Source organism: Danio rerio, chromosome 18, assembly GCF_049306965.1.
Source record: "Danio rerio strain Tuebingen ecotype United States chromosome 18, GRCz12tu, whole genome shotgun sequence".
NCBI lineage: Eukaryota > Metazoa > Chordata > Actinopteri > Cypriniformes > Danionidae > Danio > Danio rerio.
The window spans coordinates 11,018,052-11,043,851 of NC_133193.1; the positions used below are offsets into that span (position 1 = coordinate 11,018,052).

A 25,800-nucleotide genomic window follows, 5' to 3' on the forward strand; every position below is an offset into this window, starting at 1 on the left:
ATGCATCAGGCATTCAGCCAACAGTCAGTGGGTGAGACACCTGAGGTACAGAATAGACCTTGAACAATATATCCATTGAAAACCTCCACAGTCATCTAGCCTTAACTGGACAGTGCTGTATTATGCATGAATAAATGTACAGTAAAGCTTAGCTTACAATCTGATAGGTAACAATAAAGTTATTCCATGCAACCACATGGGCCGAACAGCAAACTGCATCTGCATGCATGTAGCTATTGCAAAAAGCACAGCTCATTAATTATTCAGTTATTTGCTTCTGTGTTTTCGTTTTTGCAGATGAAAGGCAGCCATTACCCCTTCCCACACACTCGCATCAAACTGCAACGGGACCCCAAGGACCACAGTGTCTCAGGTATGTTTCTCAGCAATTACTCCGCAAAATACACAGCGGAGTGTAGTCAATTAGGCCAGCAAACTAAATTACTGAAAGGAAAGGCAAAACAAACATGGCAATCTATCTCGTGGAAAATGTATTGATGAAAAGATCACAATACTGAGATGCTCTGATTAGGATCCAATTACTTGGCCATTTATCAGCTAAACTGAATCTGCATAATTTCAGGGAGTGGGCTGGGAATCAGAGTCGTGGGTGGAAAAGAGATTCCAGGAACCAACAGAGAGATCGGAGCCTACATCGCCAAAGTTTCAGCAGGAGGATATGCTGAGCAAACGGGGAAAGTCGTAGAAGGTAGGAACTTCTATTGCATGTTATTCTGTCCTAAAATATTACATGGATAGTTCACCCATGTCAAATTGCCATCTCCTGTGGTTTGTAGTGTAATGGGCAGCACAAATGTCTTGATACCTCAGGCTGTTGATGTTGCTATCCACTCTGCAGATCTCTAGCACACCCCCATACTAAATGTAACCCCAAACCATGATTTTTCCTTCACTAAACTTGACTGATTTTTGTTAGAATCTTGGGTTCATGCTGGTTCCAAATAGGTCTTCTGAGGTATTTGTGATCATTGGGATGCAGTTCAACAGATGATTCATCTGAAAAGTTTTACCATCTGCCATTTTTCCAAATCAACTAGAAGTCAAATTATTATGTGTTGCTTTTACAACTAGGATTGGCAACAAGACTTTCGTCAGGGAGTGTAATTAATAATAAGGAATTTTGTCTGTGTGAAATATGCTTTGGACAGTTGTCAGAACTATCTTTATTTTAAGCTCTGTTTAAGCCTGAGATTGAGTTATCTTCAATCTGACCAAGCAAAAGGGATCCAGGTGAAAATTTGGTCTAAAACAGAATTGTGGTGTCATATCCCTATTTATTACAACGTAATATTTATTTTTTAAGCACACGTCAGCACATCCATTCAAGTATTTTGAGCATTCAGTATTCTATCAAAGGAAACCCGATTTGGGAGGCCATTTCTCATTTCAGCGGGGATGCAGTATGATTGCTCTCCTTGTTGACTACGCTGGCTCAGCAGGCTCTGTCAATTTAGATCAGCTCCACTGAGAGCAGCTCAGCTTCCTGAACATGCTTTTGCTTGTTTAATTTGTACTCTTTCAAAACTTGAGATTTTAGCCAAGACTCTTTATATTAATTATTTTGCTTTTATAATGCCAATGCTTTTGTATATTTTATTTGTTTTTTGTTTTTTTTATGTATGAAAATTGCAAACAGCAATCTGCTGGTAGATTACACAAGCATCTGTTTTCTATCTTAAGCATGCATTCCCTTGATACAGTGCAATAATATCTGCTGGCACCATGGAAAAGGTGTAATTTTACAGATTTAATAGCTGTAGCAGTGATATTGTCTGGGCCAGGAATTCAATGCACACAGTGTCGCACAGTGAATACTCATATCCATGTACTCCAATGTACAAACTCAAAGCATGCATGATGTGCAGAAAATAAGAATACGTTTTATAAAAAAAAATGCTTATTCATTTCATGATTCAGACTTTTGTTTTTGCCTTTGGGGGTACATATCCCATTTTTTGAGTTTTTGAAACTGCTGGTTTCTCATTAAAAATCTCATAATAGTTGTGAGTTATAAGCTTGTAATTTCATTGCATCTCACAATTTTAAATCTTGCAATTCAGGATGCTATCGCACCTACACATTTGTTTCAGAACCAATCTCATTTGCTTAGTCAGAACGGTTCGTTTGGCGTATGTGAATTCAGAAATCATGCTCGGATCTGAACCAAATCAATCAGTCAGAGATCGCCTGAATGAGGTGGTCTCGGCTCGATTAAAAAGTACTCTGGAGCAGATCGATTGTAGCGAGAAAGCAAAATGTTCCAACGAACTAACGAACCAAGCTATATCGCAGTATATTATGGTCATGTAATAGCCATATACACACTCAAAAAATATATACTTTTTTACTACTACTACTTTTTTCAAACTATTCATTTAAAATGAGCTGAAACAACACAATTTTTTTATTTTCAATCCACATAAATTTGTAAAAAGTGTTAACTTAATCAATTTGTGTTAATCGATAATACATTTAAACTCAAGTGGAATGTGTAGTGAATTACAATCTACAAAATTTCAACAATATATTTTATAAATATGTTTTTGTTTCTCTTGATTTTACTTTTTGTTTTTTTAACATTTTTATTTCATATTTTCTTCCTAACAAATAAATTTGAGTGTCCAAATATTTGAAACATCATCATCAATTATTTTGTTAGATCAGCTCCAGATTTGACTTCAGTACTGACTGAACTAATGTACAGTATATGCACTAATGTAATACTGTGTATTGTATATATCCTATATATGGATCTGTAATAAAATATTCATAATGAAACTGTATATACACATATGTTGGGACATGATTCAAATGTAGCATGAATAAAAGTTAAAAATAAAGTCTAAAAGCCTTTTCAAGGATGATTTTGAATGCTCGCCTGTATAGCGCACAACATGTTCAGCAAAATAACTAAATCTGATTCCCAATTATGCATGAAGCATTCAGATATGACTTCAAAGCTGAAGTAATGGTTTTGGCCAGTGATAATCTTGCAGAGTGGTATGAAGATATGACTGGGGGTTTGCATTTGAGAGGCATTTGGACTGATTCTGAAGAGATGAACAGACATTTGAATGAGTGATGTCCTGTTGTTATCAGCAGCTGAAGCACTCCGTATGCAAAAGACCTATTTGAAGACTCGCTTTCATTTGTGTAAGTGCCTGCGGTTTGGCCTGAAGTGGGCTTGAGTTTGCTGTGATGCTTTCAAATACTTTTTCCCCCCCTTACTTTCTGTCTTTTCTGCATTTTTTTCTGTCTCTGCTGCTCTTGTAGTGAGTGTGTGCTCAAGGAAGCATGTTATGGAATAACAGCGCATGCATTTATGTATGTACTGTAGGTAATTCAGTGATAGTTTTTTTTTCTAAAGATATTTCTCTCAGGAATTACAACATTATCTATCTGCCTGTCTGTGTGGGAGTGTCATATTAGTTTTTGACAATGTTTTCCCAAAACAAAATGCGTAATATCAGTGCTTTGCTTTTTCTTAGTGACGCACTAAAACAAACTGTGCTTCTCAATTTGAAGATTTTTAAAAATAACCATGCGGTGACTTTCCATAACAATCTGCAGGCACACAATGTTTGTTTTGGCTATGATGCAGTGAGAGTGTCTGTTTTTAGTATAACGGTACACAGAAAGGACGGTTTGGTTTATACCTCTGTTTTTTTTTCAAAGCACAGGACAAACTAAACAAAATTGCTTCTGTTTGTTTTTACTCAAGGATGAAAAAAATTCTCAAACTAATGCTGAAAGGGGATCCACATTGCATATTAATGTAATATTAAAGCCGGCAATTAACAATACATGACAACATAACAACATAATAAAACAATATTAAAGCCATGTACAAAAAAATATTTGTCATCACCCCCTTAGATTTTGCTATTCTAAATGAATACAAGTATTTGACTTCGATGATGTGTTGTGTTTTTAGGAATGCAGGTTCTGGAGTGGAATGGAATCTCTTTGCTTGGAAAAACATATGAAGAAGTGCAGAGCATTGTGGGTCAGCAGAATGGAGAAGTAGACGTATGTGTGCGACTGTAAGTTACAAAAATGTATTCAATATTCACAGTACAAGCATATTCCACCGCACTATTAGTGAAGTCCCAGGACAATGCCATGTTTGTGTTCTACATGGACTATGGCATGCATAATCCTGTTCAAAAGGGATTTGATACTATATAAATATATAAATTTTCTTTTAGCATATTTTAAAAGTAGTTTATATTTATAACTGTAATGATGAATTTAGATTTTCAAAATGTTTAAAAAAAATTTTTAATCAGTCTCCAATGCTATATTTAATGTAAAACACAATAAAAGTGAGTAACGTTTTAAAATATTGCCATAATTTCAAGTAAATAATTTCCATTTTTAAAATGTAATTGATTCAAATACTTTTCTAATCTTTAGCATTACACGATTCTGAGATTTACCGCGTTGTACTGCAGTATTACTGTACTTCTAATTTTGTAAGTGTATGTAGTTTCACAGACTTTTCAGCATCAAGTGTGTGTCATCTTTAATGCTGAGTGATAGTATGTTGAATTAATGATCAATTAAGTCCTACAGTGGCTGTGGTCTTTAAGCTGATTTGCTAATGCAGTTTTTATCTGGACTGTTGTTTAGAGACTTAAACATGCTCTCCAACACAGAACAGCCTCAACAACTGGAGCTCCACAATCAGCTGAGAGCTGGTGAGTGAAAATAACAGTTTATTATACTGTATTTCCTTAATTTGTACACCTTGATACCTTTTTTATAAGCTATTATCATTTAAATGGAAATTCTTTATTGTGACATGCATTTGATTACCACAGCTTCAGGAAAAAAAAAAGATGCACAGGATAAGTTGTCAATCACTTAAGATCCAGCAAAATCACACAGCAATCTCCCATCATTAATTTTCCTTCGGCTTAATCCCTTATTTCATCAGGGGTTGTCACAGTGGAATGAACTGCCAACTATTTCGGCACAACTATTCACACACATACACCATGGACAATTTAGCTTACCCAAATCATCTATAGCGCATGTCTTTGGACTTGTGGGGGAAACCGGAACACCTGAAGGAAATGTGCAAACTCCACACAGAAATGCCAAGTGACCCAGCTGAGGCTCGAACCAGCGACCTTTTTGCTGTGAGGCAACGATGATAAAAACTGAGCCACCGTGTCGCCTTATCACCCAAACAATAATTTACAATCATATACAAAGTCAATTTTTGCCTATGAAATTGTACAGTGTTGGTGGTCCTCCAGGAACATGGTTGAGAACCACTGCTGTAGAACATGATTTGTGAGGTTTTCTGAACTGAAACTTCACAGGCACATTCTGGGGATACCAGATTTATTTAACATCTTATGAAAAGCAGCACCTTAACTTAGATAAAATCTTATTTTAAAAGGTTTAGTATGGTGTGATGGACAGAACTCTCGATCATTTAAGAGGTGTTTGTATTTGATCAGTGGGTTGTAGAGTATTTGTTCAGTGTCGCGTTTATGATATGTCTTTGTGTTGTAGGTGAGCGTCAGCGTTCTCCAGGCGTGGACCCAAAGCAGCTGGCGGCGGAGCTGCAGAAGGTGTCTCAACAACAGGGTCCAGCATCAGTTCTGTCTGCCCTGGAGAGAGCAGGACACCTGCACTCGGGACCCGGATCTGCTGCTTCCAGTGGAGTCCCCAGTCCCGGGCAGCCTGGGTCCCCATCCGTCAGCAAGAAACGCCACAGCAGCAAGGTACTGTTTGGGAACTTTTGCACATGCTTCTTACTGCATGCTGTGTCTAATTGGAGAAGTGAAAATAAGAATTAAAGCAGGAAGGGATTCATTTTCTTTCTTTTCTTTTTTTTCAGTCAGCAGAGGCCCTGAAGCCACAACCGCATCCAATCACTGGTGACATACAAGTGAGTATATACTACTTTTAACAGTGTACATTGTACAGTAAAATACTTTGTATTCTACTGTTAATTTTAGATATGGAATAAGGATTTTTTTTTGACTCGTGCAAAACAGACTGTTATAACTTGATTAAGTAACTAAGTAACAGTTTTTTTTTTTTTTTTTTTAAGTTTGTTTTGGAAAGTGTACTGTATGCATTTATTAATGCAATGTTGTTGTTTTTTTTAAGTAGTGACTTTATAATAAATTTAATTAAATATTTTATAAGCTTTAGTTGATGAAATGTATTCTTGAATAAAAAAAATTGAATAAACATTTTTTTCTTAAATTTATTAAAACCATCCACTAAAATTATATAGAATTTAGGATATAAATGTAATAATAATAATAATAATAAATTATATATTATAATAATAATAATAATTATTATTATTATTAATAATAATAATAACAACAACAATAACTATTTCTGCTGAGAATTTTGCAACAAAAAAAATCATATTTATACAGAATAATTTTGGGAGTATGCAATTAAATCCACTCATTTGGTAATCAAACAAGTCTCTCATATATCTACTAAAAGACAGAAAATAATACTTTACAAACTGTGTTGTAAATAATTATATCACTATAAGATTATTGAAATTAATTTAAAAACTAAATAAATACAAATATACACATATTTACACACATTATTTAAGTAAATAAATAGACTCAATGACAGACTAAAAATCTGTGGAAATCTGAGGATTTCTGCGCGCACAGATTCCATGTGGGCCTAATAATAATACATAATGATTATAAATTAGATGATACTATAACATGACAATAATTCATTTATTAATTCATTGTTCCATCGGCTTAGTCACTTATTCATTAGGAGTCGCCACAGTGGAATAGGCCACCAGCTATTCCAGCACATGTTTTAAGCAGCTGATACCCTTTAGCTGCAACCCAGTACTGGGAAACAGCAATACGCTCTCACAATCACTCACACTCATACACTATGGCCAATTTTGTTTACCCAATCCACCTATAGCAACAATCTTTGGGGTGTGGAGAAAACCAAAGCACCCGGAGGACACCGGAGAGAACGTGCAAACTCCACACTAAAATACCAACTGGCCAAGCTGAACCAGCAACCTTCTTGCTGTGAGGCGACAGTGCAAACCACTTAGGCACCGTGCCGTCTATATAATAATAATATAAATTAGAATTAGATTAATTACATTTAATTCAAAATTCCTAAAAATAAAAAATTAAAAATCAATTTTCTTGCCTGTTAGTGTTATATAAAATTGATTTAAATATGTCACCATATAGAATTACTACAAATCTACAAAGGCCTTTGAAATATGACATTTGAGACACATTTCATTTAGATAATTATGATGTATCAGCACTAGTGACTCACTTCAGCATTGACTGCCTTATTGGATTTAAATGGCAGCATCTTGGTGCTTATTCTACAGTGAAATCAAATTTGAGTGGATTGCTGGTATTATGCATCTCATAATAAATCTGTCCCTCAGCTTCAAATCAACTACGACAGGAATATGGGCAATCTGATTGTTCACGTGCTACAAGCAAGAAACCTCGCTCCGAGAGAAAACAACGGATACACAGACCCTTTCGTCAAAGTCTATCTCTTACCAGGCAGAGGGTGAGTATCTGTAGGTGTGTGTGTGTGTGTGTAAGTGTGGGTGTGTGTGTGTTATAGTGTTAAAGTAAGTGAGTGTAAGTGTGCTGAATGAAATATTTAGAGAGACAAATGTTTGTTTTATGTTTGTTCTTGTCTACATATATAAGTGTTTATGTAATTGTGTTTGATTTACTGTCAGATTTTTTTAGTTATTTTCAGTGATTTCTTTCCCCCGTTTTTATTTGGGATATTTTCCGTTGTCGTTTTTCTCCTGGCCTTCCAGAAATCATCTTTTCCCTTTAGTATTAAGATTCTGGATGTACTCATGAGTATGGTAGAACATCGCTGAAGGCAAAAAAAAAAAAAAAAAAAATTCATTTAGTATATATATATTAGTTATAAATTAGTTGAATGAATGTATACTAAGCATAAAACATATAAGTAATCGTTACCTGATGAAGAAGTGTTTGACGAAATATATAGGCACAGTGTTAAAGAATAGCCATGTCAATAAAGATTTTTTAATATTTTTTCCACATTTTCACAAGTACCTTGCCCAAAAGGCACCGACACATTAATTGAGCTACCCCTGAGCACTATTTAAAATATAAATGTACAGTGTATATATAAATAAAAAAATAAAAATTTACTGTTTATATATAAAAAATATATGAATATTCTGTGAATATTCTATATAAATAAAAAATATAAATATATTGTGTATATAAAAAATATAAATATACTCTATATATGAATAAAAATATAAATATACTGTGTTTATATAAATAAAAATATACTGTATATATAACTAAAAATATAAATATACTGTGTAAAAAATAAAAAATTTACTGTTTATATATAAAAAATATATGAATATTCTGTGTATGTATATAAATAAAAAATATAAATATATTGTGTATATAAAAATATAAATATACTCTATATATGAATAAAAATATAAATATACTGTGTTTATATAAATAAAAATATACTGTATATATAACTAAAAATATAAATATACTATGTTTATATAAATAAAAATATACTGTGTATATAAATAAAAATATAAATATACTGTGTATATATAACTAAAATATAAATATACTGTGTATATATAACAAAAAATATAAATATACTATTTATATACATAAATAAAACATATAAATATACTGTGTATTTAAAAATAAAAATATACTGTGTGTATATAAAAATATATAAATAAACTGTATATACAAATAAAAATATACATAAACTGTATTTAAATAAATAAAAAATATGTAAATATTCTGTATATATAAACAAAAAATATAAATATACTGTATATATATAAATATATATAAATACACTGTGTATATATAAAAATATATAAACTGTATATATAAATAAAAAATATACATCAACTGTATATAAATAAATTAAAATAAATATACTGTATATAAAAATAAAAAATATAAATATACTGTGTATGTATATATATATATATATATATATATATATATATATATATATATATATATATATATATATATATATATATATATATACTGTATATATAAATAAAAATATAAATATACTGTGTATATATAAATAAAAATATGAATATACTGTGTATGTATAAATAAAATAAAAAAAATTACAATAGACCAAACCATTTTTAATGTAAAACTTTAACCGATTTTCTAATGATATATGATGTGCTAAGTTTGTGTTTTAAAAAATAATAAGTGTAAATAAGTTTACAGTATATATATGTTAATATGTTAATAAAAAGTTAACAAACTTTGCATTGCTGCATGTGACTTCACCAGCCAATTTTCTACATCTAAAGTGAAACAATTTTTTTAAATAATTTTTTTAATGGCTAATTAATTACAGAGAAAAATAAATCTAATGTTCCTTTTACCATAATGTTAATAATTTCAGTAGAATAAACGTGTTTCATAATAAGCCAAAACACCGGCAAAATAACATGTCTGGTGTTCTCAAAGGTCTCCCTTTCTGAGTAGACGTCCTCACCTCTTTAGTACGGAAATGACTTATTGGAAGGCTAAAGTGGAAGAGATCTTCTTTAGAGAAGTCAATTTTTATTAGCTTAGCCTTCCTCTCTTAACATGCTACCTAGTAATCAAGCTCAGTGTCTCGGCCTGCGGAGACAGGACAATCGATATGGCTTCCACCAGTATGGGTGTGTAATGCTATCTGCCATCTCCTAATGGCCATATCTGCAGTGTTTATGAAATTAGTTCCTATTACCTGCACAGATGATCCTGGTGCTAAAAGCTCAACTCCAACCCGGACGACAACTTTTCAGAGGGTTTTCTGTCTGCCCTTCCTGCAGGATTCTCTGACTGTTGTCTGTTTGTCTGTCTACTTTTACTTTGCACACCATACAAATCTCCGGATTGGTTCAGCCAAGTCATGGTTGTCCAGAACGCAAGGTAGCGTGGTGATTCTTTTTCTGTTCATTTTGCTTTGTTTCATTGCTGTGCGTGTGTGTGGGTATGTGTTTCTCTTTTCTTTCATTGCTTCGATGTCATTCATGTGGTGAAAGTGTCATCTGTGAAGTGTCTCAGATCTACCTCAAAGCAACCTCTACCTCTGAAGTTTTTCACGGCAAGGCAATACATTATTGAAATGATTTCCTCAAGGTCAGTTATTACTGCAATATAGTCTCCATGAAATCAAATAGAAAGCATTTTGGCCATTAGTGCCAATATGTTAGTCGTAAAGTTATCTAGCGTGCTCCAAAACAAGTCGACATTTGAGTTTAGACGATATATAACATTAGAAAAAAACATAACAATGTTCAAAGTATGGAACTTTCAGGTCAGCCAATAGGAATTATTTCCTAATTTCTCATCAAAGCAACCTCTACCTCTGAAGTTTTTCACGGCAAAGCAATACAATCTTGAAACGGTTCCTTCAAAGCCAGTTAATACTGCACTATAGTCTGCATGAAATGAAATATAAAGCATTTTGGGCATTAGTGTCAATATGTTAGTCATAGAGTTGTCTAGCATGCTCCAAAACAAGGACATTTGGATTTAGAAGATATATAACATAGAAAATATAACAATGTTCAAAATATGGAGCTTTCAGTTCCACCAATAGGAATTATTTCCTAATTTCTTACCAAAGCAACCTCTACCTCTCAATTTTTTCATGGCAAGGCCATACATTCTTGAAACGGTTCCCTCAAAGCCAGATATTACTGCATTATAGTCTGCATGAAGTCAAACTGAAAGCATTTTGGGCATTAGTGTCTTAAATTTATCTAGCATACTCCAAAACAAAGATGTTTTCAGTTCGCCTATATGGATGAGATATGTCTTTGTTCCTCACCTTGTCCTTCGATTTCTGTAGTATGTGAGGTGTCCTGCACTCAACAAAACATAGCTCAAATCAGTCATTTATTCACATGCACTCAAGAATTCATACCGAGGGTTTGCCTAAAGGGATGTCCAAATCTGATCACGTGATCAGAAATTGGGCCCGATCATGCAGTTTCAGACTTGATCAGAATCAAATGTTACCTCCTGATCAAGATTCAAATATATTTGTATATATAAACTGTTTCTTAAAGGTGTTGTTTGTAAGTTTTTGACTCTTCTAAAGCATAAAAATACCATAATAGGTTTGCAGATATTTAAGAAACACGCTCAGTGAACATTCTTGTTTGACATTTCGTTCATTCATTCAGAAAGGCTTTGAAAGCAGACTCCGAAATGAGATGCAGATTCGGTTCATAATGTTATTATTTAGCAAAAAAATTATAACAAATAAAATAATAAATATTATGTGTGTAAACATTAGGTGAGAAACCATTTCTAATATATAAATTCGTGGAGTTGGTTAGGACAAAAATTCCTTTTAATATGGAAAATATTCCGGGTGCTGTTGCTTTTATTTAGAACAGGGGTTCTCAACTGGTTTGGCTGTGCAACCCACATTTTTACATGGTCAACCAAATTTTTAGGAACTATAATACTCTTTTAGGAATTATACTTAATTTGTATTTATTTGTTAACATAAACAAGTAGTGACAGATACATCATAAGAAATTCACCAAGACTTACAAATAAAGACTATTTTATTGCTGTCATTTAACAAAATGGATCAAATTGTAGAAATATTACAAAGTAAAAACGACAAATACTGTTAATAATAAACTTTAAAAAAAAAAAAAATTTTCTGGTTTCTAAATGTTGTTTTAATTTAAAAGGTTTCATGCTCTCTTGTGAGAGCACCTCACTACATATGACACTGAGGCTTTAAGTTTTTTATACACATGTCAAACGGTAGGGTTGTTGCGCATGCATTTCAAAATAAAAGTCTGGTATAAGCAAAATATGTAAAAAATGTAACTTTTTTTGTTGTTTTTTTGAACACACATTCCGCGACCCACTGAAATTGTTCCCGCGACCCACTTTTGGGTCGTGACCCACCAGTTGAGAAACACTGATTTAGAACATGGTTTAAATCACTCGTTGGAGGGGGGCAACTTAATAGTTTTATGTTTAATTTACTTAAATGTGTTAAAACTAATAAGTGAAATTAATTCCCTCATGTTGTCCCAACACAAATCAATTGTGTGGAACTCAGCATTTTTTTACAGTGCATTACCATTACCAATAGGATGAATAAAGGCTGGTTTTGTGTTAGTGTCACACAAACTGTCCCTATGTAAACACATGTCTGCTCTGCACAATAGCAAAGAGCAGATCATATGTGCAAATCAATTACACTGAATGCTGTATTTTAAATAGGAGAAGCATTTAGACAGGCTCAGCATTGCTATTATACTGTTGATTGTGCATGTCATGAGTCAGATGCACTTTAGCTCAATACGCCGAGCTGTCTGTCATATACTGTAAACAAAACACTATTGCCTATTTTTAAAAAGGGGAGGAGCTACCCAATATGTCCAATCCTGTCTGCATGTTTCAGCTGTAACCACCTGACGCCTCGAACAAAACTGCACATTTCAAGGCTCTTCAGTGAACCTTCAAGTACAGATGTGCAACCATTGTTTAAATTCACATCAGCTCATTGTAAGAGTCTGGCGCTGCTGTACTGTATGCTTGCATAAATTGCTCATGTACTCATGTAGAAGCAGGCATTTCTCCACATTTGACTCTGTGGTCTGGTAATGTCATCATCATCATTGGTGGCATGGACCGTAGATGCATCAGTGTTGCCTCGTGTGAGGTCATCTCTTTATGAAACTCCGCTGTACTCAAGTGTGGCTAAAAATACATTATGCACGCTCTAAGTTTATTGCTCCATGTATCTTGTCTCGACATGGTTACCTCACAGTGCTGAGAACAAGAGGAGGACTAAATATATCCAGAAGACCCAGAACCCAGAGTGGAACCAGACAGTCATTTACAAAAACATACATCTGGAGCAGGTAAGTACTTATATTTGTTTACTTATATACATACATATTAGAACTTTTTTTTTTAGTAAAAGGTTTTAGAAAAAGTATTTAACATTAAATTAATCAGCATTATATATTATATTATATTATATTATATTATATTATATTATATTATATTATATTATATTATATTATATTATATTATATTATATTATATTATATTATATTATATTATATTTGTTATAATTATTATATTATATTGTATTATTAATCTGGGGTTGCCACAAAGGAATAAACCGCCAACTTATCCAGCATATGTTTTACGCAACGGATGCCTTTCCAGCTGCAACCCATCACTGGGAAACATCCATACACACTCATTCACGCACATACAATACGGTCAATTTAGCCTACCCATTTCACTTATACCACATGTTTTTGGACTTTGTGCCTCCACTGGCAAAGGTCCAGAATTTTCCCATACATTTTGCCATCATATATAGTGAAAGTAACCTATTGAAGAAAGCGTTTAGACAGAAATCTGACATAAATGAAGTTGTCTTTCACTACTGACCGACTGTATTGTTGTTGAATAGAGAAAACATTTTACAAGTAACTTTTATTCTAAATCCTGGACTTTATTCTTGAAACAAAAAGTTAATTTTAATACTAATTAGGCTATTGTTGTTGTCTCTGAATTTTCAAATGTTTTTTTTAAAAGAGAGGCTAGAAAATTGGGAAGCTCTACATTATTATGATTTAGTTTTTATTTTTTAAATGGCCAAATTCTGAATGAGGAAAGTTGAATACTGGCCATTTTTTATTTGCATAATAAATTACAATAGACCAAACCATTTTTAATTTAAAACTTTAACAGATTTTCTAATGATATATGATGTGCTAAGTTTGGGTTTTAAAAAATAATAAGTGTAAATAAGTATATATATATATATATATATATATATATATATATATATATATATATATATATATATATATATATATATATATATATATATATATATTACTTTATTTTAAATCTTTACGAAATGTTTTTGGTACATCGAAAATTGTGGTTCTGATGACCATCTAACAAGCTAATGCAGAAAAAATGTGCTTAAAATGTCACAAAAATGCAAATTAGAAGAAAAAAAGTTAAATAGAAAATGAGGCAAAACTGCAAAAAGATCCACTTTTGGAGAAAAAAAAAAAAAAACTAACCACCCCTTTCATTAGGCTGGCTACGGACCTGAATACTGTCTTATTATTGTTTTCAGGCAGGCATCTTTCATGTGGAATTTATCTTTCATCTCTCTTTAGCTATACGTAACATTATATATAGTTCAAGAGCTATGCACCGAACTTATAACATGTAATTAAACTCGTCTAAGGCACAAGGGAAGTTACATCACAGTCACGTCCCCCAAGTGTCCCATATATGCAATCCAAATTTGGCACTCCATATTTGAAAACTCTGAAAGTTGACCTAGTTTTTCTGCCACTGCTGTGCTGTTTACTAAGTCTTAGATTTCATGTTAAAAGATGTTTGTGCCTTCATGAATTATGTTTTTTTTCTCTGTGTGTGTGTGTGTGTGTGTGTGTGTGTGTGTGTGTGTGTGTGTGTGTGTGTGTGTGTGTGTGTGTGTGTGTGTGTGTGTGTGTGTGTGTGTGTGTGTGTGTGTGTGTGTGTGTGTGTGTGTGTGTGTGTGTGTGTGTGTGTGTGTTCGACTCAGCTGAAGAAGAAGACTCTGGAAGTGACTGTGTGGGATTATGACAGATACTCCTCAAATGATTTCCTCGGAGAAGTGAGTGTTACTCGATAAAAGTATCATTCCACACGCCAAAAAAAAAAAAAAAACAGAGATAAACATAATTTGCATAATTCTTTAGATGCGATTCAAGGCTTGTTAGCGTTTTGTCTTCTCTTGCAGAGATTATGGTTTTGAAATGTTATTATTGAATCATTTTTAGCTTCTGTCTGTATGGATTTGTGTTATAATCCATCAAAGAACAGTTTATAGTAGACTAATAGAAAAAGAATATCTCTGAAGTGTAAAGGCTGAATAAATCTAACGGTGCCGTCTAACCCGAAGCATTTGTTTTAATCCTACAAATGTTCAGATCTGCAATAAAACAATCGGTTTAAACGTCAAGTGATATCACATTTTTTATAAATAAAGGCACTGCTGGTTCCATAAAGAACATTTAAAATTCAAAGAATGAATTCCACAGTAGGTTTTTTTTATTGAGGAATAAAGTTCTTTAGATTATTAGATTTTTCAAAAAGTGCTTACTAAAAAAAAAAAAAAAAAAAAAGGAAATATAAAAAGCAGCAGTGTTTATTTTTGTGAATGAGCACATTTGCTGTCTCAGTTGCAAACCAGTGACTTTTCATCTTAAAATTTTGCATGCTTAATTCCCCACATCATGCATAATTCTATGCAATTCATAAAATACTGTTAATTGTATGAAATGAAAATCCATCAAATTAAAAATAAAAATTAAGATTTCTTCTTAAGATAAACACTGGTATTGTGTTGTCTAAAGTTAAGGACATGTTAACTAATTTCTACTAATTTCTTTTGTCTTTGCCATGATGACAGTACATAATATGATACTATTTATTTTGCAAGATACTAGTATTTACATTAATGTGCAACTTAAAGGCCTAACTATGTTAACTAGTTTAACTAGGCATGTTATGTTAATTATGCAAGTCAATGGATAACAGTGGTTTGTTCTGTAGCCAATCAAAAATTTTTTTTTTGTTAATAAAAAAATGATAAATTTTTAAGGTGGCTAATATTATTAACCTTAGTTATTAAAAATAATTTATTAAAAAAATTATTTAATAACCCCCAATCAAACCCCCAAAGGCTACGGACAATATAGCCTACTCTATTTGCCTATTGCACTTGTCTTTCTACTGTGGGGGAAACTGGAGCACCCGGATGAAACACGTGGAGAACATGCAAACTCCACACAGAAATGCCAACTGACCCAGCGGAAATTTGAACAGCAATATTTTTTTGCTGTGAGGCCCACACATTATGCATACAGTTTATTTTATTTTTTAGACAAACTAAAATAATAAGACTTTTTTCCAGGAGAAACATATAATAGGAAATACTTTGGGGAAAATTCCTTTCTCTGTAAAAAAAACACCGCTATAGGCAAATATTTGAAAAGGAATCAACATTTCACAGGAGGGCTAAATATTTTTGTCTTGAACTTTCTTTTTTTTTTTGTTATTTAACTAAATCTTTTTTCTTTTAATCATCAGTAGTATTAAAATACTGAAGTTTCATCAGTAGTTTATATAATGAAATGAATATAAATGCACACTTTACTCACACATACAGCAAGTCTTTTCTTATTTGTTTTCCATTAAAGTGTATGCAGTATTCAACATTTGAAATTCATAAAAAATTATTGTTATTGTATAATTAATAAATCATTTAATACACAATAAATGAATAAATATTAATATTTTGTGATATTATATTTCATCACATTTTTGATGAAAGGTTTTGTACCACTTCAAATGTTTTTATATTTCAGAAAATCAAATCAAAATCTCAATTGTCAGGAGAAATAATATGTAAGTGCCATGACTAGTCCCAATTAGACTAATTAAAGGGTTACAGACAAGAAAGTGTTGGGGAATAAGATGACTCTATCAGTTTATCTGTAAATACATAATATACAGAACTAAATATGACATATATACAATCTATCAGTTAAAGTGGGAAAGAAGGCTGCATCGTATTTGTTAAAACTGCGACAGATAAAACCACAAGAATCATAATTGAACTTGTCAATCAAAACTGCACAGGCGCACTCTTACCAAGATGTACTCACACCTGACTTGCATAAACACAATTAAACGCACATTTTAAAAGGTTTTTGGAACAAAGCCGGTCGGGAAACAGCCAACTAAGACATTATGAATGCCTGTGTTGTTTCTGTAGGTGCTCATTGATCTCTCTAACACGACTCAGCTTGATAACACACCTCGCTGGCACCCTCTAAAGGAGCAAAGTGAAAGTATCCACCATGGAAGAACCCACCCTCCACAGGGGCCCGGCGGCTCAGGGGGCTTTGGCGGTCAGGGTGGCTCTGGAGGTCAGAGAGGCCCTGGAGGAACAGGAGGTTCTGGAGGTCAAGGAGGGCAACCAGGGAACCAGGAGTCCCCTAAAACCTCAGTCATCAAAAGCCGAAGTCATGGCATTTTCCCTGACCCTGCTAAAGGTAGGTCATGCTTATTAAACAAAAATGTGCACCTCATTTGCACAGGTAGTAACCAGTGTCCTTCTGCTTAATATCTGCTAACATTTTTGTTTTGATACCAACCATAATCTAACAGTCTAATGATATTAAATGTGGCAAATGTACTCTAAGCTGACATACAGTATTCACTCAAAAATGGTTACTGCTGCTTGTTTAAACTACCTGTTTAAAATGAGCCGAAACAACACAATTCATTTCTTTGGCCAATTTCATTGTTTTATGTTCAGTCCACTTAAAGTTTTAAACCATTAAGTTAACTTAAGCGTTTTGTATTGGGACAACATGAAGGAATTGTGTTGGTCCAACTACATGCTTAGGGGGGGGGGGGTTGTAGTTCCCTGCATGCTTTGCATGAGACTGAATTAACAGAGGGAAATATTGACAATAAAAGTAATCATAGGTGTTTAAAGTTAATAGAAAAACTTGTTAAAGTTTAATCTTCACTTTAGTTTGAAGATTTAGAAGATTTTCATGTAATACTTTGAGTTTTGAGATTAGCACCTTGCAGAAGCACCCATGCTTTGGGTGTTGGCAGCTTAATTAGCAAAAATGCAGTTTGTTGCTTTGCTCAGTGAGCAATAACTGTCCTAAAATGAGTTCTGAAATCATTCTCAATCAACTGTATATGTAAGTCATTAAGTTGTCGTAAAATTGCTATTTTAATGTATTTAGGATAACTTCAAATAAAATTAAGAGTTTAAAATGTAAGAAACATAATAGACATACATGATAATATCAGATCATTGAGTTTACGTAAAAAAAATATATATATATATATATAATTTATTATTTAATAAAATCATGTTGGAGCAACTCAATTGCATTTAAATGTGTAAATAGTTTTGTTGTTGTTGTTGGTGATGGTGCTAAACAAATGTTTGTGGATGGAAATCCTGCTTTCAATTAAATTGTGTTCATCAAATGATTTATTTTTTTGAGTGTTGTTGCTAAACTAAAAACTTTACCTTACTTACCTAGGTAACCAAATTAACCTAGTAAAGCCTTTAATATATAGTCAAATATTATTTACTGTCATCATGGCAAAGATAAAATAAATCAGTTAATAGAGATAAATTATTAAAACTATTATGTTTAGAAATGTGTTGAAAAAAATCTTCTCTCCATTAAACAGAAATTATGGAAAAAATAAACAGGGGGCTAATAATTCAGGGAGTTTAATAATTCTAACTTCAACTGTAGTTAACTAATAAAATCCAACATATACGCTGCTGTCAGTAAAGACGCATTCATTTGCTCAAAATATACTATAAACTGATTAATTGTCAATATTATTACATTTTCACTGTTTTATATATATATATATATATATATATATATATATATATATATATATATATATATATATATATATATATATATACATATATACATACATATATATATATATATATATATATATATATATATATATATATATATATATATATATATAGATAGATAGATATATAAAATATAACATATTGTATTGTTACAATAGAATGTTATGCTTTGTTACAGTCTTCTGTGTCATTTTTATACAATGATTTGCTGCTCAAGAAATGTGTATTATTATTATTATTATTACTGAAAACTGTTGAGCAGCTTAATATTTTGGTGAAATGCGAAATAAATGATCAGAAAGTTAAAATTTTTCAATCATCTTTCTATTATCTTTTTATAAATTTTACTGTCACATTTGATCAATTGTATCTATGCAAGTTTAAATCTTATAGACCCCAAACTAAGATCTAAGAGATACTGAAGATCAGTGGTGAATTAATCCAGAGCACATACTGTATGTTTACAGATACACAGGTCCCTACAATAGAAAAGTCCCACAGTAGTCCCGGCAGCTCCAAATCCTCCTCTGAGGGTCACTTGCGCTCACATGGCCCATCACGAAGCCAAAGCAAAGGCAGCGTCACCCAAGCACACTTGGAGGAGGCCGGAAACGCCATCGCTGCAGCGGAAGCTGCCGTCCATCAATCCCGACTCCAGCCAAGTAACCCTTACTACTTCACATGAGCTCACAGCCTCTCTGTTTTTCTGTCTTTCTTTCTGTCTGTCCTCTTGTTCTCGCACTCTTCCGCTATTTCTTTACCATTCCCTCTCACCCTCACATTTCTGACACTTTCTTTTTTTCAGTAAGTTTAGTTCTTCTTTTCATCGTTTAATGTTAATATTGTAAAACCTACACCTAAAATCACTAATTATAAACATAATAGCGCATAATATAAGAAATCGTATTGTTCAGTGGTGTCCAAACTTGGTCCTGGGGGGCCGTTGTCCTGCAAAGTTTAGTTCCAACCCTAATCAGACACACCTAGGCTGGCTAATCTCTTACTAGGCTTTCTAGAAAAATCTGTGCAAGTATGTTGAGGCAAGTTGGAGCTAAAATCTGCAAGACACCAGCCTTCCAGGACCGAGTTTGGGCACCCTTGGTATAATTGAAGTGCCCCTGTTATGCTTTTTTGAGTTTTGTCCTTTATGTATTGTTTAATATACAGTGCTCAACATACATGCATACACCCCTCACAAATTTCTCCTTTACATTAATATTTTTTATAAGATGCTTTACAGTATTATATTTGTGCATGCATACACATTAGATTAGTCAGTACTGAAGCCAAATCTGGAGTTAATCTAATAAAATAACTTACGATAACGCTACAAAATTAGTAAATTTGTATGTTAGGGAAAATATGAAATTAAAAAAGAGCAAAATTCAAGAGAAACAAATAAATATAAACAGTTTGTTGAAAATTTGTAGTTTGCAAATTTTCCCCATATTTTGCATGAATTTAAGTGTATTGTCTTTATATTTCTAAAGATGTTCAGTGACTAAAATATTGTTTTAATAAATATATATTAGTTTAATAAATCTGTTTGGTTTAAATGCACCAAAATATATGACCTATGTTCACTGAGAAATTGATACAAATATTCATTTTCAAAATGGAGTGTTACTCGTTTATGTTGAGCACTGTTTTATGAATCAAAAATGATTTGTCACCCAACATACAGAAACTATTATAAAACTAAATTATTTTAAAACTATTATAAGAGTCCTCCAAAGAAATATTAGGAACATTTTAAAAGAGCATAATAGAGGTATTTAATGGCATAATTTAAACATACACATTAAAAAAATAAAAAATAAATATTATATATATATATATATATATATATATATATATATATATATATATATATATATATATATATATATATATATATATATATATACCCTCAGGTGTTCCGAGATATACAGTGCTCAGAATAAATGAGTACACCCCTCACAAATCTGTCTGTTAAATTCATACTTTTAATAGGAAGCTATACAATATTATATTTGTGCACATACAGTTGAAGTTGGAATTATTAGCCATCCTTTAATTTAGATTTTTTTAAATATATTTCCCAAATTATGTTTAACATTGCAAGGAAATTTTCACAGTATGTATGATAATATTTTTTCTTCTGGACAAAATTATTTCTTGGTCTTATTTGTTTTATTTTGACTAGAATAAAAGCAGTTTTTAATTTTTTTTAAAAACATTTTAAGGTCAACATTATTAGCCCCATTATTAGCCCCTTGGCTTATAATTCTACTCCTAATCTGGAGCTTATCTAACAAAATAACTTATAACTAATATAACTAATAACTAAATATAATAACTAAGTTACTATAATAACTTAGTTATAAAATAGTATAACTAATAACTAATGGTCCAAAAACTAGTACAGCAAAATGTATGTATAGAAAAATATTAAATACTTAACATTAAAAAAATATTTTAAAAAGAGGAAAAAATCAAGAGAAGCAAAACAATTTAAGAATTTAGTTAAAATTTTGTGGTTTGTAATTCTTTTTTGCAATATTGTGCTTGAATTTAATTTGATTTTAATATCTCTCAATTTCTAAATATGTTTAGTGACTAAAATGTTATTTTAATAAATATATATATTTAATAGATCTGTTTTGTTTAAATGTACCCAAATACATTTCCTACATTCACTGAGAAATGGATACAAATATTAATTTTCAAAATGGGCTGTGCACAATTATGCTGAGCACTGTAGGTTACATTTCAGTAGGACATTCTAGAAGATTTTTGGCTGAAACTGTGGTTCTTGGTGATTCATATTGTGAAGGGTGATGGCTACCGGCTTTTCAAGTGTTAAAACAAGAACAAAAAACAAATGAAAACCTGTGGCTACTGACTATACATTGAGATCTAATGAAGTCAGTTTGCTCTTAAGCCTGCATCTGTATGCACGTTTGCTTTGAGTGTTTTTTTCAAGACCTCAATGTATCATCAGAAGCCACCGATAGCCACTTCATTTTGCCTCTCATGAAAAAACAAAACAAAAAAAATAAATAACAAAAAGTAAACACAAGTGTCACATGAGCTTCTCATGTTCAAATCACATATGAAACACATGAAACACAGAAGAAACATGGTTTTGGAAAAGTTTATGATTGCAAGATCATTTTCTTCACATGGAAATGTTTCAAATCCATTATGATGTCGATTTAAACAAAAAAAATAAATAACAAAAAGTAAACACAAGTGTCACATGAGCTTCTCATGTTCAAATCACATATGAAACACATGAAACACAGAAGAAACATGGTTTTGGAAAAGTTTATGATTGCAAGATCATTTTCTTCACATGGAAATGTTTCAAATCCATTATGATGTCGATTTTTAAAAAATAGGCAATTGCAAGGAAATTTTCACAGTATCTCTAATAATATTTTATCTTCTGGAGAAAGTCTTATTTGTTTTGTTTCGGCTAGAATAAAAGCAGTTATATATATATATATATATATATATATATATATATATATATATATATATATATATATAACTTTTAAGGTCAAAATTATTAGCCCCTTTAGGCTATATATTTTTTCGATAGCCTACAGAACAAACCATCGTTTTACAATAACTTGCCTAATTACCCTAACCTGCCTAGTTAACCTAATTAACTATTTAGTTAAGCCTTTAAACATCACTTTAAGCTGTATAGAAGTGTCATGAAAAATATCTAGTAAAATATTTACTGTCATCATGACAAAGATAAAATAAATCAATTATTGTGAATGAGTTATTAAAACTATTATGTTTAGAAATGTTGAAACCGTTGAACAGAAATTGGGGGAAAAAATCAAAAGGGGTCTAATAATTCAGGGAGGGTAATAATTCTGACTTCAACTGTATATTTTTTTCCATTGTAGCCGATCACTTGCAATTTATGAATTATCAAAAATAGATGCAGAAGGACTTTTAATTTGTCAGGGTCAAGCGCTGTAAAAGGAACTGTATAAAATGGAAAGGAGTCACATTAACCGTTTACCGGACGTTTATCAGTATGGGAAGAAACATTAGCTCTGCACACACCCTTTTAGCACAGTTTCAGATGAAAAATAATCTAACTGTTCTACTGAAGAAAATAGTCACCTACAGTACACATAAGTTGCTCTGAGGCTGAGTAAAATAACTAGCAAAGTTTCATTATTGGGTGAACTATACCTTTAAGAAAAGTGAAATCCTAAAGTACTTTTTAATGTACACATTTGCATACCGAGTGGCGAAATGGAAACCATCTAATCTAAAATGGTCTTAATTTTTAATAAAGCCTATAAAACATTAAATAATTCAGTCTGTTAAACTCCCATTATTAAATTAAATATCTCAAATGTGCCTTCAGCTGCAGTAAAAGTTGGACGAGCCAGCAATTAAAGATATTATCCCCCAGATAAAATGTAATGTCAGACATTCAGGCTCAATGTTTCTTTGTAAAACAGAAAAATCCATTTACAGGCTCTTATTGTACACACACAAAAAAATAATAATAAATCATAAGAGATACACAATGCTAAATTGATAAACATATGGACGACACTTCACACTGACATCCAGAGCATGATGAACCCTCTGTTACCTCATTTCCCCTTGCAAGTAAAAATCCCAGGCCCTTACCCTCAGATCAAACCCATATCAATGTCCGCATGACTGTGGTGTGTAAAAATCATGAGCTGGTTTCATGTGAGGGCGACCGTGGATGTGAGAGTCCGTGTAGAAAAACAGCCCCATCTAAAGGCAGAACTGGCCTCATACTGATCATGCAACATCTTCCAGCCAATGAGAGCAAAGTATCGAGTCAGATGACCATCATGGAGGGATCTCTGCTAGAGGAGGTGAGAGACACGTGACTCCTGCCTCTCTCTCTCTAAACATACAAATAAAACCCAGCACTAAACAGGCTATTATAAAAGCAAAATAAGAGATAAAAAATGTTTAAATCTAAAATCATGACCGCCATGAGATTTACATAAAAGATTAACAGTTTTAAATTATTATAATTTTTTAAAGAGTGCATTTTCTTTCATTTCACTGTGGTCTTTTTAATTTTTAGTTCTTATATTTTCCTTTCATATGTGAAGTGCAGAACCATTGTTTTAAAGGGGTCATAAATTGACTTAAACGGTTATTTTGTACTGTTCTCTGTTTTTTTTTTTTTTACTTTTAAAAAACTTGTAAGTATTTTTTTACTTATACTGTCCTGTATTGACCTCCATATAACTGAAGTAAACACCCAGTGCTGTGATTGGCTAACAATCTTGCATATACATATGGGTTGTTGACATGACATTCCATTTTGATGCATGACAAAAATGTATATAATTAGTATTCATTTATTTTCCTTTGGCTTAGTCTCTTTATTCATCAGGGGTAACCACAGCGGAATGAACCGCCAACTTCTCCAGCACGTTTTACTCAGCGGATGCCCTTCCAGCTGCAACCAAGTACTGGGAAACATCCATAAACACTTATTCATTCATTCATTTATTCATTTTCTTTTCGGCTTAGTCCCTTTATTAATCTGGGGTCGCCACAGCAGAATGAACCGCCAACTTATCCTGCACATATTTTACACAGCGGATGTCCTTCCAGGTTCAACCCAGTACCGGGAAATAGCCATACACAGTCATTCATTCATTCATTCATTCATTTTCTTTTCGGCTTAGTCCCTTTATTAATCTGGGGTCGCCACAGCAGAATGAACCGCCAACTTATCCTGCACATATTTTACACAGCGAATGTTCTTCCAGCTTCAACCCAGTACCGGGAAATATCCATACACAGTCATTCATTCATTCATTCATTCATTTTCATTTCGCCTTAGTCCCTTTATCAATCTGGGGTCGTCACAGCAGAATGAACCGCCAACTTATCCTGCACATATTTTACACAGCGGATGTCCTTCCAGGTTCAACCCAGTACCGGGAAATATCCATACACAGTCATTCATTCATTCATTCATTCATTCATTCATTCATTCATTCATTTTCTTTTCGGCTTAGTCCCTTTATCAATCTGGGGTCGTCACAGCAAAATGAACCGCCAACTTATCCTGCACATATTTTACACAGCGAATGTTCTTCCAGCTTCAACCCAGTACTGGGAAACATCCATACACAGTCATTTATTCATTCATTCATTTTCTTTTCAGCTTAGTCCCTTCATTAATCTGGGGTCGCCACAGCAGAATGAACCGCCAACTTATCCTGCACATATTTTACACAGCGAATGTCCTTCCAGGTTTAACCCAGTACTGGGAAACATCCATACACACTCATTCATTCATTCATTTTCTGCTTAGTCCCTTTATTAATCTAGGGTTGCCACAACCACCAACTTATCCAGCATATGTTTTACACAGTGGATGCTATTCCAGCTGGGAACCCTGTACTGGGAAACATCCATACACACTCATTCATTCATTCATTTATTTTCTTTTCAGCTTAGTCCCTTCATTAATCTGGCGTCGCCACATGAATGATGTGCAACTTATCCAGCATCCACACACATACTGTACACTACGGACAATTTAGCTTACTCAATTCACTTATAGCGCATGGATTTGGACTTGTGGACCACCCAGAGGAAACAAAGGAAATAAAATATAATTTTATTTCTTTAGAGATTGTTTTTTTAAAAAGCATTTTTACCACCTATTTGTCAACAACCCATATTTTGACACTTTGCATCCAAGTTTAGATTCCAAAATTTAAAACATAAAATATTATATATTCAACCTTTTTTTCCCACATACTGTACAGTAAGCTGGTTTACACTAACAAGAACATTCTGAAATGCACAGGATATTTTTTTATATAGTACAGTGACCTCTATGTCCAAAGATCAAGGGACTTCTGATTTGTCAGTTCATGACCCCTTTAACGTAACTCATATTAAAGTTACAGAATATTAAATAATGAATCTCTTGCTTATTATGTCTAATTGTGTATTTTCACAGATAAAACCAACCACAGAATGACGGATGGAGAAGGATACACTCTGGACAGTGAAGATAGCATGGGGACTAATGCTTTGGACAGTGCCATATTTCAAGTCCCCCAGATGTAAGAATACCTGCTATCTCCTGTAATTACAGGAAATGTGTGTGAGATATTCAGTGCCTATAGAAAATAATCAAACCCCTTTAAATAATGACTTTGTTTGTCATACAGCCTGAAATCACATTCTAAAAAA

The 25,800-nt window shown here is 32.6% G+C and overlaps 1 protein-coding gene across 5 annotated transcripts in view; it reads left to right on the forward strand.

Moving 5' to 3' along the window:
• pclob (piccolo presynaptic cytomatrix protein b) overlaps nt 1-25,800 on the forward strand; it is a 121,011-nt gene that overhangs the window by 85,868 nt on the left and 9,343 nt on the right. For 3 of the 5 annotated variants that reach the window (XM_021467758.3, XM_009293458.5, XM_017352020.4), the window contains 13 exons: nt 298-373; nt 584-709; nt 3,956-4,064; nt 4,654-4,721; nt 5,548-5,759; nt 5,876-5,926; nt 7,454-7,584; nt 9,975-10,001; nt 12,880-12,973; nt 14,677-14,748; nt 16,915-17,194; nt 19,041-19,235; nt 25,565-25,670. In XM_021467758.3, the coding sequence (XP_021323433.2) occupies nt 298-373; nt 584-709; nt 3,956-4,064; nt 4,654-4,721; nt 5,548-5,759; nt 5,876-5,926; nt 7,454-7,584; nt 9,975-10,001; nt 12,880-12,973; nt 14,677-14,748; nt 16,915-17,194; nt 19,041-19,235; nt 25,565-25,670 (1,547 nt within the window). The remainder of the gene's footprint in view (nt 1-297; nt 374-583; nt 710-3,955; nt 4,065-4,653; nt 4,722-5,547; nt 5,760-5,875; nt 5,927-7,453; nt 7,585-9,974; nt 10,002-12,879; nt 12,974-14,676; nt 14,749-16,914; nt 17,195-19,040; nt 19,236-25,564; nt 25,671-25,800) is intronic. The other 2 variants (XM_017352021.4, XM_021467759.3) reach the window with 1 other exon arrangement.